General features: G+C 40.9%; 1 protein-coding gene across 1 annotated transcript in view; it reads right to left on the bottom strand.

Annotated features, from left to right (window-relative positions):
• Nucleotides 1-12,011, bottom strand: part of NTRK2 (neurotrophic tyrosine kinase, receptor, type 2) — a 279,559-nt gene extending 267,548 nt beyond the window's left edge. Inside the window, exons 1-2 of the mRNA XM_015419285.1 lie at nucleotides 11,935-12,011; nucleotides 10,888-11,420 (exon numbers count right to left, since the gene is read on the bottom strand). Coding sequence (XP_015274771.1) covers nucleotides 10,888-11,135 — 248 coding nt within the window. The 5' untranslated portion in view covers nucleotides 11,136-11,420; nucleotides 11,935-12,011. The remainder of the gene's footprint in view (nucleotides 1-10,887; nucleotides 11,421-11,934) is intronic.
• Between the last annotated feature and the right edge of the window lie 8,548 nt (nucleotides 12,012-20,559).

Here is a 20,559-nt window from a genome sequence, read left to right on the forward strand (position 1 = left end):
TGAAAAATATAATAAAAACAATACTTTAAAATTAAAATACTTACGTTTTTATTTAATAACAATTGTTAGAGATGGAACTGCTAAATCCATGGTAACTAAACATACTTTTTGTGAGATCAGTCCCTGGTTCCTTCTCTAGTTTGTAAAATACATTTATTTATTTATTTATTTATTTATTTATTTATAACATTTCTATTTCTCCTTTAACCCAAATAGGGTCCCCAAGCAGCAAATACCAAAATATAAAAAACATTAAAACAGTGTTTAAAATAAGATATATATAAGCACTACACAGAGCTGAGTGTCATACATATATTGGTGACAACTCAGCCCAAACCTCTGGATGACCTCTCACAGCACCCGTATGTAGATGCTGAAAAGTATGGGAGACAGGATAGAAACCTGCAGAACCCTATAGGCCAGAGGCCAAGGGGTAGAACCGCAGACTACCAGCTCCACACTCCACATACTCCACACTCTGAAACCTACCTTAAATAATCACTAAACAGTTTCTCCCAGTCCTAGTCCCAAAGGACAGTCCAGAAGGATACCATGATTTGATGGCATCAAAAGCCACCAAGAGGTCCAAAAGAATTAACCCATTTGTACTCCCCTATCCATCTTCTGGCACAGGTCATCCACCAGGACCATTTCAATACCACGACCACACCTGAAACAAGACCGGAATGAATCCAAACCACCCACTACATTCAGAAATCCATGAAGTCACCTTGCTTCCAAACAGTACATTTGAGACTAGATGGTGGTTATTCAATTCTCCTGAGTCCAGAGTAAGTTTCTTTAGGAATAAATTCACCACTACCTGATCCAAGGCATGGGCAACCACCCCCTCTCTCAGGGAGGCATTTACTATCTCCCAGACCCAGTCTGCCAGCCTTCCCCCAGCAGATTTAAGCAGTCAGGGCAAGGATTATACAAGCAAGTGGTAGGTCTCAAACTTTCCAATAATTTTGTCCACACCCTCACACTGGACAAAGCTGAAAGGTATCCCACACATCTGATCTGGACTATCCACTAAGTGGAAAGAAAGTTTCCTTTTCAAATATTCCCAGTTTTCTTCCAATTTATTCCTATCCTTCACATCACTAATACTTGCAGAAATATTCAAATTAGCATGGTTTAGGTACCCTTTTTTTTTAAGGGCTTTCCAATTTCTCCACGTATTCCTAATAAAAGCCACTGAATTATATTCAGTCTAAACAACCTGAATTTACATGGCAAAGGAAGGAACAAGATCAAGGCAGTAAATCTCAGCCTCAAACTATGTATGTTCAGTCTGCAGTATGCACACATTCTATATGCATATGAAGTCCTACATACAATCAAGATTCTCCATAAAATTAAGAGCACTACTTTGGCAAGGATAGGATCGAAAGCACTGCACTTGGGAACAATGCCACAATGGAACCACAACCTGAATCTGATACTGGGACACCCACAGTGCAATCCTTTACATCCTTCTACACCCAATTACTTCAATAGGCTTAGACGAATGCAACTTTACTTAGGATGGCACTGCCAGTCTTTCATGAAACAAATCCCTTTGAAGGTTAAATTCACAGGTCGTCTTTCTTATTTATTTATATCTTGCTTTTCTCCCCAAGAAGAACCCAAAGTGGCTTTACAACATCATCCTCCCCTCCTCCTTTTATCTTTCATCTGTTTTTATATCAGGCACTTTGTAAGTACCATAGTAACAAATACAGATCAGAGATCACACACATATGTCAAAAAGACACAAAATAATACACATGTATTTCAATCGCATAAGCCTTTCCTTTTCTCAGAAAACAACTCCAGACAATCTCTTCTACCTTGAGCACTCCCAGATCAATGGATGAAGAAGGGAGGCAGAGAATGGTAGTAATCAAGAGCAGAAAGCATGCAACACTGAACTCAATGAGTTATTAAATATGCTGCAAAAGTGATACATCAAGGAAAAATAAAGAATATGAAATCTAACAAACAATACTATAGCCTCACTAAACTGACAGCCACTATGTCAGAACTAGTACTAGTGTAAATACAGTCATGATCCATGTTCTAGTAGCAGAAACACCTGCACAACAGTAACTCTGGAAAGAAAAGTGAACAAACCATTACTGACCTAGATTCCACACCAACCCTGAAATCCATACCACCACCTACCTGTACCACTCCTTACTAACAGTACCCCCACATTAGCCATGTTAACAAGGCACAATCAACACAGAGATGGCCAGATCATCATGATGATTTCACCTTATCATATACCCAGGGCCTAACCTTCAGACAGGCATGGGGGGGAGTAAAATTCAGTGTGGGGAGGTTTTTTGGGGGAGTCACCATAGGGACTTTATTTCAATTTTAGGGAACATTAAACAAAAACTCCAGTGAACTCTTTTCTCTTTGGGAATAAGTGAAATTCTTTTTAAGATAAGATTCTATTCACTCAAAAGGTATAATATGAATATGTAAAACAGTCTATGCAATGATAACTCCTGTGTGTATCATATACAGCATATTGGCTTTAATATGTGCGATGATGATGATACACACTACTAAAAAGTACAATCTTAAAAAGTGTAACCTGTTACCCAAATATCCTGCTTGTTTTATTTTGACTGTATGAGATTATATCTGTCCAAACAATACACTTTCTTTTGAGCACTACACATTTTGTGCCTTCTACTTACAGGCTTCTAGGTGACAACCCATACATTATGGTTTCTTACTGACTGGGCCGGAATTCCCCAACTTAACTTCCACTTAGTCATTCACAAGGCAGAAGCAAGTTCCCCACTGGGAATTCAATTTATAAACGCATGGGGCCCAAATATGGTTGGGCCCATGGTGCAAGTGGAGAAAGAATCTGAATCCAGCCCTGACTGAAGGAATGAAAGATAGGTCAGGGAATCCAGAATCAACCCATGTATATAAAGCATGCTGAGGAAGCACAGAGTGCCGATGTATGTGTGTGTGTGTTTCAGTTCACAAACATACAAAGCATACAAACATGAAATATAAATATAAACTACTATTTGTATTACAAATCACATATGGAATTCATCACTGATGTCTTTAGCGGACACCACCCTGTTGAAACATGCATTTTCCTACCACTACTTCATTTAGAAGTCATCATTCCATTATCCAATTTGTTCTGAGTCTTCAGAACAGGAACACTATCCCTCTAAGTATGCTGACAATATATATTTAACTTAAATTAAAAATTGAAGAAAATTTTAACCATGCTTTGCCCAATTTAATTACAAGCTTCCAGGGCAAATGGGATCTCCCCCCCCCCCCAATGCACCTGATCCCCTCCCTGCAGAGTTCGCCAGCAGAGGCAAGCGAGTGCACAATAGAGCAAGGAGGCTCCTCTTTCTGGCTCACCTCACTTACAGACAGGCTGAGTCCGTCCCCTTCTCCCTCTATCCCTCCCCGCCCGGCTGGCTCTCGCTCAGCTCACCAGAAGGCTGGGAAGGAGAGAGGTGAGCTCACTGCCCGCATTTGCGCACCAAGGGGCCAAAACTCTTGGGCGAGCACATGGCAGCACACTTTAAAGGGAATACTGGTTATAAAATTCCATAAACAATATTGAACAATAGTACAATTGGCAGCCTGAATTAGAACAGCTTCTTGGAAAAAGCAACAAAAACATATTCACAATTGTTCTTAACAATATCTAAGAACAAAAGGTGGCTTTCTTCAAGAGAACAGCATAATACTGGAACTGCAGCAAAAAAGGCTGTGACCAATGTTGCCATTAGCCTAGCCTCTGATGGAGCCCAGCCTTCCCAGACTGTATCACAAGGTGGGAAACATTATCTGAGGTGATGAGCGCAAGTTAGGAAAATTCTTCCAGGAGCAGAAACACCCTTCCCTAGGAAAAGGCACCTATGCAACCTATGCATCCAACCGCACCCCAAACTGTTCATATCAGCCTTCAAGGGGAAAATGCCCTAATGGGTATCAAAACACTACTCCCAAGACTAAGACAGCCACTAAACATCAACTACTCCATCCTATATGCAGTTGAAGTTTACCATTATTCTTTTTACCAATCAAAGCCGCTAGCATATATTTTTTTTGCATTTATACTGAATGCATAATTTCAGTTACTCAGAACAAGCATCTGTTGAAGGAATACGGTAAATATAAGAACAGCCCTAATAATTTCAATTAAAATTACATTGTATTAAAATTAAATGGTAGGAAATTTCATTTGTATATAGTTCTCACAAAGACGAAGCACCCGTGCTGCACAAGTAATCACATGGACAGTTATTGGCATGCAACTCATTTCATCATTGTGGGATCCCACACAACTATTCTAAAACTCTATGCATGGGAAATGTGCGGGCTGGCCAACTGAATAGGTTCTTCCCACTCAATTTGTGCCATCTTTCCTGGATGACCAGGTAGAAAAGATCCACGAATTAGGACTGCCAAAGTGTTTACATTTATCACACAGCATGGGATTCCTCTACAGGGAACAGTTCCCACCCCACTTGCGGCAAATGCAGTTGGAATATGAATCATAAGCTCTATGGAACACCTTACCTGAGGAGACTCAAAAAATACCCATCCTTGCCTATCTTTAGGATGTCATGTAAGACTGGAAAGCTTTGAGCTGAGCAGGTTATAGGGGGCCTGTAAATTGACTGGAAATTTGTAATTTTTAAAGCCAAGTTGCTCGTTAATTTTCAACTGGTGGTTGCTTTTGTTTTATTATTGTGTTGCATTTTTTGCTATTCAGCATCATGTTTTTCTCCTTGAATCCCTGATGAAAGCCAAAATATAAATATTTTATTAAACAACATAACATTCTAGTGGCACGAGAAAAACCCAAGAAGAAAGGAATGAGATTCAGATATTCTTGCATTTCTTTTTTCTATAGAATAAGGTTATAATCTCTATAACATAGTTTTCTTTAGCACTGAACTGTGATAGACACTAGAGATGGGCACGAACCAGTTCATAAGCCAAAATTTAGCATGAACTTGAGCCAGTTTGGAGACCCCAGACCAATGTTCTGGGAAGGTGCCTTTTTTACCAGACTTTTGCCCATTTTGGTTTGGCTATTTGGGCCATTTAAACCTTACAGCTGAGTGGCAAAGGTCCACAGCTGACCTGTTAGGTATAAAAGGCTGAAAGCCATTTCACCAGGCGGTTTCACAGCCATTTTGGGAACAAGGGGGAAGCAAAACGGACTGCTGAAATGGGGGGAATGGGGAGGAGCAAAACCGACAAGTGAAAATGGCTGCCAACCATTTAAACCTAACAGTGGGTTGGGTCCACCCATCCACTGTTAGGTTTAAATGGCTGTGAGCCATTAAACCCATCGGTTTTGCTCCCCCCTGCTTCCAGACAGATGGGAGAAAGGCGGTCCAAACTGGCCGGTTCAGTTCGAGGCATTTTTGGCTCGGTTTGGTTCAGGAACTGCCCCAAACCAGAATTTTCAGGCTCATGCCCATCCCTAATAGACACCCATGGTCTACTTCCTACCACTTTAGACTTTTAAAAAACCTCTGGGCCACAACTTTTTATTTTGCATAAAGGGGGGATTTCTGTACATCTGCCTAAAACTTTTTTACTCCTCTAAGACTAAATTATGCATATTTAATAAAACATTGAATGAGTAAGTCTTCATCGCTGGACCTGAGTTTTGTATCTTGAGTGGGAACGTGAATCCTACAAAATGCTAAATGGCTAATTAAAAGTATTAAGAGACCTGTCTTCCAGAACTTCTTCTCTTGGTTTTAAAAAAAACACCCTGAGCATCACTAAACCTACATCAAAACATGCTAAATGCATATAGCAGTCCATGGTACACATAAACTGAAAATTCAGGAAGGAAGTTTAATGACTTATGAAAATCTTTCCACCTTCCATTCTTTTCCCAGGCAGCCTGCATGGCCTTCACTAAACTGCCCAGATAATGTTGTCTTAGCAAAGCTCTCCTTCCTGAACAGGTTTCTACTTGCCTTAGGATAACTTTAGAGCAATTAACTACCCTATAAAAAGCTGCAAGCAATTTATCATGTAGACTGAGACATGTAAATGGTTTGGGGGATCAAACGGTATATATGATTTGTGCATTTACAATTTGCATCATCCTACAACACACAACTTTCCTGTCAACTATTTCTCCATCATGACATATTTCTGGGCCTGTTCAGATATTATTTATTGGGGAGAAACACAATTTGGTGGGAGCCTAAGACTCATGGCTTCCCTGGCCTTTCATGAAAGGGAGACCCTTCCATGGTTCAGACTACACTGTGTCTGGTCCAAGCTATACGGCACAGTAAGGAAGCAGGAGAGTGCCATGCTAACACATGCCAAAATCACAAGAAGGACCACAGTTTCAGCAGAACTCTCTGTGCAGATTAACAGAAGTCATTAAATAAAAAGAGACAGAGAAAGGAGTATTATTTTATACTCTCTTCCCTTGTATTGTACATACAGTGTAATAAAAAAAAACATGGAAGAGACCCAAGATATTAACAGGACAGAGCTTCACAGGGATGGAAGGAGAATCTCTCTCTGCGCCAGCTTACAAACCTTGCTAAATAATTTATTCTTTAAATTGCACAATGTGCCTTATTTATTAACAGGTCTGAAGTAGTTTGCATAACCACATTACAAATTCGTTTTGTGGTTTCTGATACACACACATACACAATCTGCTCTTTCAAAGCCATAGTGGAAGAGTTGAAAAGTTGCCTACTTTTTCTGTTGGCACATTATGCATCCTTAAATAGAGCAATTAATTTCAAACTCTACTTGTCTGAATAATCATAAATCACTGTACTAATGGCTTGACAGAAGAACTAGTAAAGTTAGCTACAGTATGCTGCAGTCTATAATGAAACAGTTTTAATACATGCATACACTACACTTTAGTAGAAAACAATATATTAAAACTCATAAGATACTCACAGGCAATCTCATTATTTCAGCTCTAGAAATTCTGGCCTGAGTTTAATACATTAAACAATATATTAATCAAAAACTCATAAAATACTCACAGGCAATCTTATTATTTCAGCTCTAGAAATTCTGGCCTGAAAAAAAATGTGCCTCTAGGATGTTTCTCTCTACTACTCTTGACTCATATTTGTTCCTTGAATTGTCAAAGTAGATTGAAGTCCATTGTGGAGTAAATAGTCTTTATATATAACAAAAGCTTTTCAAGTCCATGTCACTACCCCAAGGAACATGATCAAATACAATCATATTATAGGCATATCTTTATAAGAACACTTTTCATATTCATTAAAGCAGACAAGTGAGTATGTGAAAAACTCATTATGGGTGGGGGGAAAATGGCTGTTCAAAGTATTCTCTCCCTAATGGGTTCTATTTATCTTAACTAAAACCAAATTTAACCAACAGTTTTTACCCAGTGAGTTCTGGGCTAACCTATGTAAAACTCTCAAAGGAAGTGTCAGGTTGGGGAAACTTAACTTTTAGCATTCACCCTCTGCTGGATCACAGAATATGCATATTTACAATTTATCCATTATCTCTCAACACTTAAAACTGGGCTAAAGCTCCTCCTCTGCTCCTTCACCTGTGGAAGGCCATCCCATCCTCTCTCTCTTTCTTCTACCAGACCACCCTACATACTGCAAAAATCACGTGAATGCTCAGTATTACACAGTGCACATTTTGAAAAGCCTAATTCTATTGCACTGAATACTTACACTGATTCCAAAACCTGAGTCTTAAGTTTCTCCCAAATTCACACATTGCTTACATTCTAAATTACCTTAGAGGACAATATGCTTCATAAAACATAGAATCCATCCCAATCTTTTTTACAAAATAGGTCATCTCATCAATGTAACAAAAAAAATCCCACAATTCTTTGTTATATTCATAAGACATGAAAAATTCCACAGATTGTCAGTTTTAGCATGCATGGTAAGAAACTGGTAGTAAGATTTCTTTATGGTATGCTGAATAAAAGAAGTAAGGTCTATTATTTTTATAGGTTATTAAATTACAAAGTAACATACCACATAGGAAGCATTCAATTGTACTTACACTTTGCAAAAGCAACACTGTTTGTTTAAACAAGGTAGAGTTGCCACTTAGATGTCCTACAAAAAACTAAAGCCACGGGATGCTTAATTAACACTAAACATTAATGAATGGTCTTGGCCTGTTCATCTTCTAATGAAAAAGCCCCTTTTCAAAGCTTTCTATCTTAAATTTTTGCAATAAAAACAACCATATTTGTATGAACAACCTAATGATAGTGTGGTTCATAGTAGTGAGGTACCAAAAGTAAGTTGTGATAACTAGAGGAGATCTGCTAACAAATCCCTTTAGGGCAAAGGGGAAATAAAGCTTACTTTATTAGGGCACTTATAATATATTTAATTTTAAATTTGAGAAACGTAGTTCAGAAGAATATTACTGGATAATTGTTAACAAAGATGACTGATAGCATGTGTAACAACATTTGAAACTAAATCAGTATAATTTATTTGGGTAATTTATTCAAACAAGCAGTTAATGCAGCTCTTTGAAACTTTCAGTTTTCGAAAGAGTTAAGCAAAGTCAAAGGAAATGTCCAATTCTTTCTGCCATAAGCAGGCACAACAAATTATGCAGAGGAACTATCATAAGGTGCAAAAAATTATCATAAGCAAAAAATTAACTCACAGTATAGATGCTTTGAACAGACTTTTCAGTTACAAAACTGTAAAGAGATCACTTTTAAATCCTTTCTTTATGCAACCTTGCATACTATCCTGTAAACAACAATGCAGCAAAGACGGCTAACTGAATAAGACAGGCGTTAGTCATTTTTTAAACATCTCTGGCCTTCACCTCTGTATCCAACCATCCTGCGCTACCTACTCCAGTAAGAATAAGGCCTTGGATGACAAAGCTATACCATGTTTCAAAGGAGAAATCAATTGCCATGAGATATACAGAAGGATCTAAAAGCAACTACTATCATCCAAAGCCTGTGATTTTTAAATGAGCCTAACTTAGTTTCGTTAAAAAAAACTCAGAAAATGTAAGGTAATTTAATGTTTCTTAAACTTTTGAACCTGCTCCCATTTCATTTTATTTTAATTTATGACCCCCCCCAGTCCTAGTACCCCTTCTACTTCCAGCAAATGAATATGTGTAGATCTTTTTTATTAAGTTGCTTCCATGTGTACAGATGCATAGGGTACTAACCTGAATAATATACTAGAAGAGGAGTAGAACATCTTTGATCCCACCTCATTAAACTCAAATAGGGGAAACATCATTACAGTAAAGCAGCAGCTCTTTTTTAAGTTTCCTTCTCTAATTTGATTGGGCTGATGGGGCAATAGGGGTCATTCCATAAATCTGAAGTGGATTAACAACAGTTACCTCCCAGGTGGCGTTCCACCCACCCATAGAGAGAATGTTCCACCGTTCTTATCCCTCTCTGGAACACTGCCTCCCCACAAGTGTCTCATGCACCAAGGGGTGCTTACTCTATAAATCAAGATCCTGAGGAGACTTCTCATTTTTCATACACCTTATAGAAATGATGTATGGAATAGAAGTTTAAACACACAGGTAAACAAGTGAGGACAAAAGGTGAACTTGGTAATGTTAAGGAAACATGAAAACTGGTAGAATCTGTAAGAAGGAAATCACATCTTACTTTCCAATGAGTGCAAAATAAGTTTAACAAAAAATAAATCAATGTCACATTATTAATATAAATGCCCTTATTTACATTATTTTTTCCTTATTTATGGAACTGCTGCAGCTAGTGAAAGGCTAATGATAAGGAGCAGCAATATGCATGTTACCCTCCAGAAGTCTGACAGCAGGTTTGTAACAGAACACCAGCCTTGTCCTAAAACCAACACCAATCTATGTGCGTTATTGCTTTATCATCTATTTATTCCCAGGAAATTGGACTGTGGGCAATTAAGATTTATAAGCTAAATGGTTTCAAAATTATATCTCAGAGAAAGTCAAATCTAAATTAGATCATCCCAGGCTTTTAGGCTTGCAGTTATGTGCCTTTTGAGCAAGTGCATTGCTATACAGAGACCATCTCCTCTTACACATCCTTTCCAAAACATCCTTAGTTTCCTTAAGCAAAATTTCCTTCAGGAGAATCTTTTCACTTATTGCTAGAAAGATTTTCCAGGCGCACACACAAAAAAATGGACTGGAAATATTTTAGTCACACTGGAAGACTTGCTGAAGGGATGACAAAGAGAGCTAGCATCCTAAAAAAAACATCTTCAGATCACTTCAGAAGTAAACAGCTCAGAAGGCAAGGGTGTTTTCTCCAATATTAACTACAATAAGATGCATTACTGACTCTGTGCACAAGCATGTATTAGCTCTTCTCCTTGTGGCTCTATCCTTCTCTGGCTTGAAATGTTGTTCTCTAGGTACATATCTGACCACAGCATAAGAACGGGAACTAATTTTTTTTAAAACCTAGATTAAAAATAGCTACGTTTAGTCTGAATTACCATTATTTTCTATTACAACTTCTATTATATCATTGTGAAGGTTAAAATAATGGCATGCACCTAGAACCTGCATGCTATGACTGGGATTTTAAAAAATAAAATTAAAATAAAACCTAACAAATAGAACGCAACTGAAATCTATTGTCCATTTTAAACCTGAAATACTTATAAAATTAGGCACGACCTCCTTGCATAATTTATGTGCACCAAAAGAGACCTATCAGGGCTATTTAACACGAGGTGTTAGCGCAAGGTGTAGCATTCAGTCTGTATCCCCCCCCCATCCCAGTAAACAGACAGACCAACCGAGAACCTGCTCCCCTCCCACCGGAGCGCCCAACCTGCCCCCGCCGCCCCCAGTCCCCGCCGGGCGCCACTCACTCACATGTCGGTGACTTTCTCCCGCTCGCTCCTCTTGCCGAGCACGGGGAAGGACACGAGGCTGGCCGCGGGATCGCTGCACCAGATCCGCTCGGGGCTGCACGTGCACGCGTTGGGGCAGGCCGAGGCCAGCAGCCCCCTCCAGGCGCCCAGCACCAGCCAGCACAGGCTCCAGAAGCGGGTCGTGGTCGCCGCCGGCCGAGGGGGGCCCTGCCGCGGCCGCCACCACCACGTCCTTGGCCAGGCCCCCATGCTGGTGGCAGCGCTGGTGGTGCCGCCGCCGCCGCCGCCGCCGCCCTCGCTCGCCTCACCGAGCGCGCTCAATCCTGCGCGGCCGCCCGGGCAGCAGCAGCGGCGGCGACGACGACGACGAAGACGCCGAGACTGTCAGCCAGGCAGTCACCACTCAGGCATCCTCTTCTCCCTGGCTCTCGGCTCGCTCTACTGTGTGGGGTCCCGCCGGCAGGCCGCCCTCTCGCCTCTCCCTTCAGGCGGCGCCTTCGTCAGCCCTCGTGGCGCAGCCGGTCCCGAGGGATCCTTCGAAGGAAAAAGAGCAAGAGACGCCCCGTGACTGAGCGCTCAACCTGCCAGGATCCGCCGCCAGCCTGACCCGCGCCCTGCCCGCTTCCCGCCCTGCCGCCAGGGGGCGCCGCGGCTACGGCTCCCGGCCGCCGGGATAATAGCGCGCCAACCCCCTTCGGCCAGGTGGCCGCGACTCCTACCTGGGGGCTGCTGAACGCGCCTCGCCCCCTCTCTCGCGCGCACATCCACAATCAGGCCGCCTTCGCCTCTTCTCGCGGCCCGATAATAAAGCTCCAGCCCCGAACCCAGGGGCTGCCACCGGCCAAGTGACGTGGGGCTGACGCAAGGAGGGGTAGAAACTCCGGGGGAAAAAAACCCTCTGCCTGAAATCCAAAGGGGGAGGGGGGAGGAGTGGGCTGCTTCGCATCAGATACCAATAGCCAGGCAGGAATTATCTGGACACAAACAGACAGGCACCCGCGCTCACGCACCGGGGATGAGCCACCGCGCGTCGCCACCGGCCTAATACCTCGCTCTTTTTTTAACCCTCCAGCCCATCTCTGCTGTGCAGTCGCCACAGTCACGCAGCTCTACCGCCACTCGGCATCGTCCTCCTTCCTGCCCACCGCCGCCCGCCCCAAAAAGACGTGATCGGAATAGAAAACCTTGCGAAGATCAGCGTTGGAAATGCGGCTTTTTGCACATCTCGCGGTCGCCCTCGCCTTCCCTCCCCAGCCCCTGTTCGTAACTTTGCAGGTCCCCAGTTGCAGCAGGGAATGTTAAAATGATGAAGAAACTGCGAAATCGAATGAGGGGCAATTGATTCGATCTCGGTCGGAACGCTAAAGCTCCTGGTAAAGGGTGGTGGTGGTGGTGGTGGTGATAGGTTTATGCAGCTCTTCACCATCAAAGCATGCTCCTCCTATCATATGTAAGCAGCATGTAACACACACACACGTATGAATGTGGACAGAGATGGAGGGGGAGCGTTTGCTAATGAGAAAAAATGAGATTCTCCTTTATCACTGTATAATAAACGTAATCGTTTTTAATACTCGGGTACGTGATGAATGGCTGGCATTAAAACGCCTTGTCGGGGAATTTGTCTTTTCATTAGTGGCTGCTCCATAGGTTGCTCCCCCCTCCCTTTCTCCTCCGCAGTAATTTAAAAAGGAACAGGAGAATCCACCGCAGTGCTTGCAGTCTTCGGCGAGCTCTGGCGCCACCCTGCGTATGACAACTGAAGTACTTGCGGGAATGAAAAACACTACGCCTAGCTGGCGGCTTAGTAGCCTCCGTGTGCGTCTTTTGCTGCTCTCTTCGCAACCTGTACCGACGAACCATGCGAGGATCCTGGCGATCGGAGGCCTAAAGTACTAGACAGGGTCAAGGCCAACTTAGAATAGACGCTGGAGATCCTTGATGGGATCTACCCGCTTTTTACGTGTAGCAGCTCGGAAAGGGATTCGAACTGAATCGGGACCCCAGCGATTTGCCCTTTCTCCACGCATCATTTCCCTGAGGTAAATTGCCCCCTGGGGGGTGACAGGAGAATACGGGGTGGAGGGAGATACACAGTGGTGGGCACTTGAGACTGTGGTTGCGTTCAGAGCCACACACTGCAAATCGTTACTCTGGTTTGATACTGTATTGTAAAAAGCTCAAAAGACAGTCAGCCTCCGACTTTGCCATGCACCCAGCAATCTTGAAACCTGCATCGCTTTTTCGGTAGAAGAAATGTGGAACCATTTTAAAGGTTTAGGAATGCAGCTTTACTAAGCATCTAGAAAAAAATCACGCTAGAAGGCCCGGAGGATATACAGGAGGAAGGAAAAACCTTATAGGGAGGCAAGGTGTCTCCCCAAAACACAGAAGCACCCTCTTCACATAGGATATTCACATAGAATAATAGGGTGTGTTGCTAACTACCACCTTACCTTTAAGATTGTGTTTTTGAAGAGAGCTTTATTCCACTGGATAATTCAAGTAAGTACAGATAAACTCGGGACTGGTCATAATGCAACATGTTTCATTCTTGACTGATGTATTATTCAGTATTATACTAGTAAGATCCTGCAGTTTGAGTCCTGGGAAAAATGCACTGTCCCAAATAGCAGAAATATTGCCTTTAGTCCCCTGCAACACACAGCTCCAATGAACTATTTTACTCACAGGGGCTTCTGTGAGAAATTTTGCTCCCCCCCCCCTTGAATAACAAAGAACAGACAATACAACAAACTCTTTGTAAAACACTCAGAAGCCCAAATTTTATTACGATGAAAAGATCTAAGTTGGTAAAATGGCATACTTGAATTGCACCACCATCATCAGCAACATATCATCATGGATTTGGTGGTGAAGTATTATTTTCTGTGGCTGGGCTTGGTGGTAAATTATTATTTTTTTGCTAGCCCTATAAAGCCAAGTCTCATTAATATTGCATGTAACAATATGATAATTCTTAGACTATCAAACTTTATAATACAATAAGAAAGCAATTATTTAAACTTAAATTTTATTTTTATTTGTTAACAACAGGAATTTGATTCATTTTTGTCCACAGTTGGAAACAGTAGAGTTGTAAACCACTGGAAATTTGAGGGAGCACTGGATTTTGGATTTGGTAAAATATAGTAAGGTCATTTGGTAAAATATAGTAAGGTTACACATTACTAAAATGCTTTCTAAGCAGTATTGCTTAAAACAATCTACAGAATTATGTACTGATAACTCCTGTACGTAGATACAACATTTATATCCAAGATTCATTTCTACAGATTACACCTACAAGATGCTGCCACTCTGATAATAAAAAAGTTAGATGCTTTCACATTCAGCTTAACTCAACATCCAAATCTGTTGTTAGTCTATGATATTAAAACCTGTTCCTTAGTCTAAATAATAAATCAATTTTTGCTTACATAGAAACTTCTGTAGAAAAGGAAATTACAGGTGTGTTTTTTTTCAAATTAGCAACATCAATTTTCCTATAAAGAAGTTCATTCTAAGCTTGTTTCTGGTTAGGACTGAGGGTAACATTAACGTATCTATGGCCCCGGTCACACGGGTGGATATCATGGGGGGGGGAGGCGTGGCTAATTGCCCCAGAGGAAACTAATGCGTGGCTGCCCGAGCACACATCCCAGTCAAGGTCCCGTGGTTGGGGGAAATGCCGATCAGACAGGTATCTTGCAGCGCAGCACAGAAGCGGCGCCGCGCGATCGCACCAGCAATCGCCATTTGTGCGCATGCGCTGTTGGGCGCTGTTGCGCAACCTGCGGAGACGAACAGCGGCGGGCGCCAAATGCCACGTATGTCTACGGGGAACGCGATCAGACGCCCGCCCTTGGCCCGCGGTTTCAGGAAACTAGTACCTCGTAGGTACTAGTTTTTAACTCTGCACCTTCGGCGGGGAGCCATGGGTTCGCCACGGGAGCACTGCACTTCCCAGATGTTGGGGTGAGATCGCGCCTGGAAAATCCGCGGGACTCCCGTACCTCTCCCGCAGCAACTTTGCTGTGTGACCAGGGCCTATGTAGATCTTAACACCTACCCCAGGTATCTCTTCCATGCAGTAAGTTTCAAAATTTATGGTCCAGTGCCAGGAGAGAGCCCAATAATGGACCAATAGTAACTCTCCCCCACAGGCACTAAGGTAAATTCAGATACATAAGAAGGGCTCCCCAAGCCCTGTCCTTTGTAGTTAGCTCCCATACAGAACAATCATCCAATCACCATAAATATAACATCAGACCTTTCCTCTTCAAGACAGAGTATGTTTTCTTCTTCCTCTTGTTTTCATGCCCAAATTTAGCCTTTTACATCTTTATTCCCAGTTCCCTTCTATTAGCTCTTCTACTTCCCATTAAAAGTAACTTTAATTGGTTATTTGGCTTAAACTAATGCAACAACACATTAGGTCTGTGCAAAATGGATTGGCTGTATTTGGTTTCTGAGATACAACTGTCTACAATCTCAGTTTTTCTTGCTGATTCTCCATTTCTAGTCTGTATCTTGTTAGAGTCATAAAGTTACTTGCTGGTTCAGTGCTCTGTCTCCCTTGATCTTCCCTTTATCCAGGAGTTACTGTGTGGAAAAGGAGTTGTGTATACACTATGTAAATGATTCCAATTTTACCCCTGGTCTTGTGTCTTGACTGTACACATGTAAAGGATGCTCTGATATGACAGACTAGGCATGGGGACTGGTTTGGGTAACAACACCCTTCCAAGTCCATCAAAGTCCTTAGGCTGGCATTGTAAATCTTTCCAAGTCCTGGACTCCATCTGAGTTCTGAATTTTTGTTGTTGTTCATACGGTAAATCCCTCTCACAGGATACTGCTCAAACAGAAAAGACAGCCACAACAGAAAGCAGGTTTTACTCAGAAAAGAAAAACATTCCTGATTTGCTAGAGCTTTCTCAGTTGGATCCTCTCAGTGTTGCCCTTGGCCTAAAACTATAAATTCATACCACTCAATTTTTATTTTTTTCAGAAGTTCCAGTGTCTATTGGTCTTCCACAATGTGCTTTTGAACATATGTGGTTAGGGTGTCTGGTTTTTCTTTTCCATATTTAAGAAGACCCTCCTTCATTTGTCAAGAAAATGTGTCAAAAATTGACACTGAAGAAGGAATTCTAGAGATATTGTCCACAAATACAGTTTGATGAAATTGCCATTTACAGTTATCCTTTTTCAGATTCAAATTTTTATATTATCTGTACACAAATGAATGTCTTAATAAATGTCTCTGTTTCTTACGTTTTCAAGCAGAGGTTTTTTTTCTTCATCCAAACTGGAACTGACCTCAGATCTTATGCTGATTTGGAAAGCATTTGAATCATCATCTGGTTTTCCCTTTGAAGGAAGATAGATACTGTTTTAGACATTCCAAGGAAGTAAGTCAAGAAAGTGCCTGTCTTGATGAAACCAAGTGATTAAAATGAATTCAGTAGTTTTTTCACAGTGTCTTTGTGCCAATCCCTTCAGAAATGTCTACATTCAAAACAAGAGTTTCCTGATTTTTGCTAATGCTTCCACTGCACCCACCTTAACTGCAACCCACCTAGTTTGGTGTGAAATATTGGGAGTTCTTTATCTTAGTTTCCAGTGCTTCACAAACTGCACTCCATTCTCTTTATCTTTTAGGTGAGTGATTGTAAAATGTATACAGTTTCTCAAAATGATGTCTATATCTAGAATGTATTTAATATATTCAATTGGTTTTGTACAACAGAGTGTTGGGATACCAGACAATAAACTCTTTCCTTCATTTTTGCAACCAGCCCATTCTGAGCAACAATAATTGTGTCCTGTTTTAGGAGGAATACAGATATATATGCTTCCTTAACTTGCCTATCAAATAACAAGTTCCTCTGTAGTTGGCTTTTCTGTGGGACATCTAAGAGGATTCCTAGTTGATTACATTAGTTGATTATTAGCAGCATCATTTCTCAGTTCAGTTGTTAGATGGCAGATAAATATCCTGTGTCTTATACACTAGTAACTTATTCCTGTATCAGATTTGTTAAGCAGACAACTAGTTCCTCAAAATCAATAAATAGTATATTATTCTTAAGAAGATAAGATATAATGAAGAAAGCATTCCAATTGCTTGAACGTTTTTTTCCTCCATTTTCATCATGCATGTGCAAATGGTATACTTGCAGGATTTTTTAGGGCATGGACAGCATCACTACATTTTCTATGGCAAAGTGATTTATTATGATAATTTGAATGTTTCTTCCTTGACTGGTTCTGTATATCCCTGGAAAAAATTTAATGTTCTGTCAAAAACTGAAGGGCTTGAAACACATTACATTTTGTAATTCTAGGCTCAAGGTTAACCATGGAAACTTATCTAGCCATGAGTTTTTCAGCTCCCTTTGGCCTATGTTAGGCTCGAGACAGAGCTTTTTTTATTGAGTTGAACCATTAAAAGTGTTGCATTCAGAACAGGTTGTGGCAAACATATTTATGCTCATGTCATCATGGGGACTAGATAAATCTTCAAAACATCTTTCAATTGGGTTTTATTAAAAATGAGGCTCTACTTCTCTGTTTAGATATTTTTGAAATTCTCACTATCTTCCTGCCTTTGATAGAATGGTCACTGTCTTGCTTGCTATACTTGTTCTGTACTTATTCTCTCTCAAAGTATGAACACACACAAGTGTTTCAAGTTGTAATTAATTTTGTGACTTCTAGACAGTTTTGCCTGTGACAGATAGCTAACTGCAGATGTGTTACATTGGTCTGGGAACCTTAATTGACAGAGGCTTCAAGAAGAATTCTATTGTTGACCTGAGAGAGTGACAGTTGAGAGAGGCAGGTAGGAAGGGGAGGGGAGGGGAGGGGAAGGGAAGGGAGGGGAGGAGGAAAAAGGAGGAAAGTGAAGGATCAGAGAGGATCCTGAAAGAGGGAAGTGGAACCTGTAGTCTTTCCTGAGAGAAATAGCTTCTAGGAAAGGGGGGTGATACCTATCAAGTATTAAAGAAGGGAAATTGGAACCTGTGTGTAGTTAGTAAATTTATTAATATGGTCACTGACCAGCACAAATCACAACGCACAGTATACCAGAATTATAAAACAATCAAAAATAAACCAATAAATAAATAGATGAGGTATATAAAATGATTTAAAATAGATAATCACAGATTAAAATGAATATTGTTAAACATTTGGCATATTGCATAGAATATATTTGCGTATTTTACAGGCAGCTGCAAAAAACCTTGCAAAGAAGCTGTAGTCTGCAAATTGATGCCCATAAGAAGCTTCCTTTAAAACTCAGAGTTTGAGCAGTCTGGGAACCTTCCGCACAGAGGGAGAATAAACTTAACATGCATCTCCTGATAGAATCAGCAGGAGAACATAACATATTCATTTGTTTCAACAACACCAGCATCACAAGGACAAACCCTCTATAACATAGGAGGCTTCTTAGCCTTTTGGCTAAGATCAAGTAGTACCTGTGTGTATATCCCTGCTTCTACATATTTTAATAATTTTGTGACAAATAAGCTTATGCCTGTTTATCTAAGAAGTGACAGCCAAGAGATATCTCTCAACAATTATAAATACCTGTTGGTAGAACAAACTACTATTGTATATATTTATACAAAGTTTGTCTCATTCCTGTTGCCTTGTCACATGCCCAATTTAAACCCAAAACCTGCCTGACATTCTAACTTGACCATTTCCTCATAAAAGTAAAATAAAACTGTTTATGTGTTGTGAGTTCATATCAGCCTCTCATGTGCTGTATTAAGACATATAGATAACAAAGGTTTTTTTGGTTGCTAAGCATCCCAGGCTGGGTCATCTGTATACATTTTAATATTGGGGGGGGAGGGGATGAGAGAAATAAAAGGAGAAAAAGTAGCCACTTGGTTAAGTGATAAACTGGGAAACCATCATAGTGTCCTTACCCATTTTCCCCCAACAAATTTTTGAGACAAGCTCAAAATGTACAATGTGTATAATTTCTGGTTAAAAAAAAAAATATCTCATAAAATGGTAGTATATGGGGGAGGGTCAATCTCTACCTTCTTTACATCTGAGTTTGGTTTCTATCCCAAAATACATGTCCTATCATATTTGAGCTTCTTATAAAAGCCACATGTTTGCTGTACAGCTGCTTATACCCACTTATGGTGTAAGCCTCTTATTATTTCTTTCTTGTACTATCTAAGATAAACAATTTCCTTAGGCACTAGTCTCAGGAGAATACCTGCAGTCCAGTCTTGGTAACATGCCCAATTGACAAGTTACAGTCCGCACAGGCTATGCCTGGGTTCCCCACATTGTTTTTGTTGGCCAGACTTGGTTGTTAATTCTCATCAATACCACGCCTGGGGTGCCCAATTCATATTGGGACTGTGGTGTGCAGAGAGAATGGTCTTCAGCCCCTGCCATTTCCCCATCCTGAAATAGCCCTCAGAGTGCTATTTGTCCCACATGTATGTTCCACATTCTGCTTTGGGTCAGACACAAGTTCTTTCTGAGCTATCCTCTCAAGAGCAGTTCTTGAAAGAGCTCTCTCAGCCCCACCCTTCACAGGGTGTCTGTTGTGGGGTGGGGAAGGGAAAGGAGATTGTAAGCTGCTCTGAGACTCCTTTGGGTAGTGAAGGGTGTGGTATAAATCCAGTCTCCTCCTCCTCTTTCTGTGTAAGATAGGAGGAGGCTGGACATATTACAGAGGTACATTGGTATTCATGTGTATGGAATGACTCCATGATTACTGGATGTCATAAATGTCATGTTTTAATGGTGTTTAATTTTGCTAATGTTTTACTATATCAGGTTTCTTGTCAGCTTTAATTTACTTGTTTTATTGAAAACCAATTTGAGCATCAATGAAAAGAACTATAGAAAGTAAATAAATAAGCTGGAAGGGGTTTTTGATGGCTAGGTGGCTTTCTTGCTCTTCTTTAAGTCACGTACAATCCCCTGTCACCAAGTTTTGAATGTGCAGAGTCATAGAAACATCTAATCAGGAGGTAGAGAACATTAGAATGTTGAATGGAAGGGGAAAATTCAGAGTCAACTGAGGACTACAGTGGTTGATCTAGAGAGAGACGGGGGTCTGGCAGCTGAGGGGATCAGTGGGCTAGAGGTCTTACACAAGTACAGCTGACTGGTTGATAAAGATTACTGGGAAGAAGAGGTCTTAATCTAGAGCATGTCTGAAGGAAATAGATTGGATATATCTGGACTGCTGTGGCTGAGGAATCTGGCCCATTTGAAGAATTACTGAAGTTAGTTTTGTCACATGCTGGGTGACTGAAGCAATGTCAGTGCACGTTGAAAGTGTATTTAGTCACTGAATGGATTTCGGATAATTTGTATATAAACCTCCCTGTTAACAGTAATTCTCTGAAAAAGAAAAGAGCTGCCCTAGCAGAAAGGTACTTTGTTGCTGTAAAATCCAAACAGCAGCTACTGTTAAGCACAAGTGTGAAACCATGCTAAGGAAGTAAATAAAGTAAGCCATTTCTTCTTTTGTAATCCTGCCTTCTGCAACTCAGTCATGTTTACAAAAAAATTCAGCATTCCCTAGTCTGGGTAATGTTAGTTTAAAACCCATCTAGTGGAATTTCTGTCACAAATAGCCCCAAATATGAAGAAGTAATTACATAAAGTTAAACACAGA

The sequence above is a fragment of the Gekko japonicus genome, unplaced genomic scaffold, assembly GCF_001447785.1.
Source record: "Gekko japonicus isolate JY-2015 unplaced genomic scaffold, Gekko_japonicus_V1.1 scaffold133, whole genome shotgun sequence".
Taxonomy (NCBI): domain Eukaryota; kingdom Metazoa; phylum Chordata; class Lepidosauria; order Squamata; family Gekkonidae; genus Gekko; species Gekko japonicus.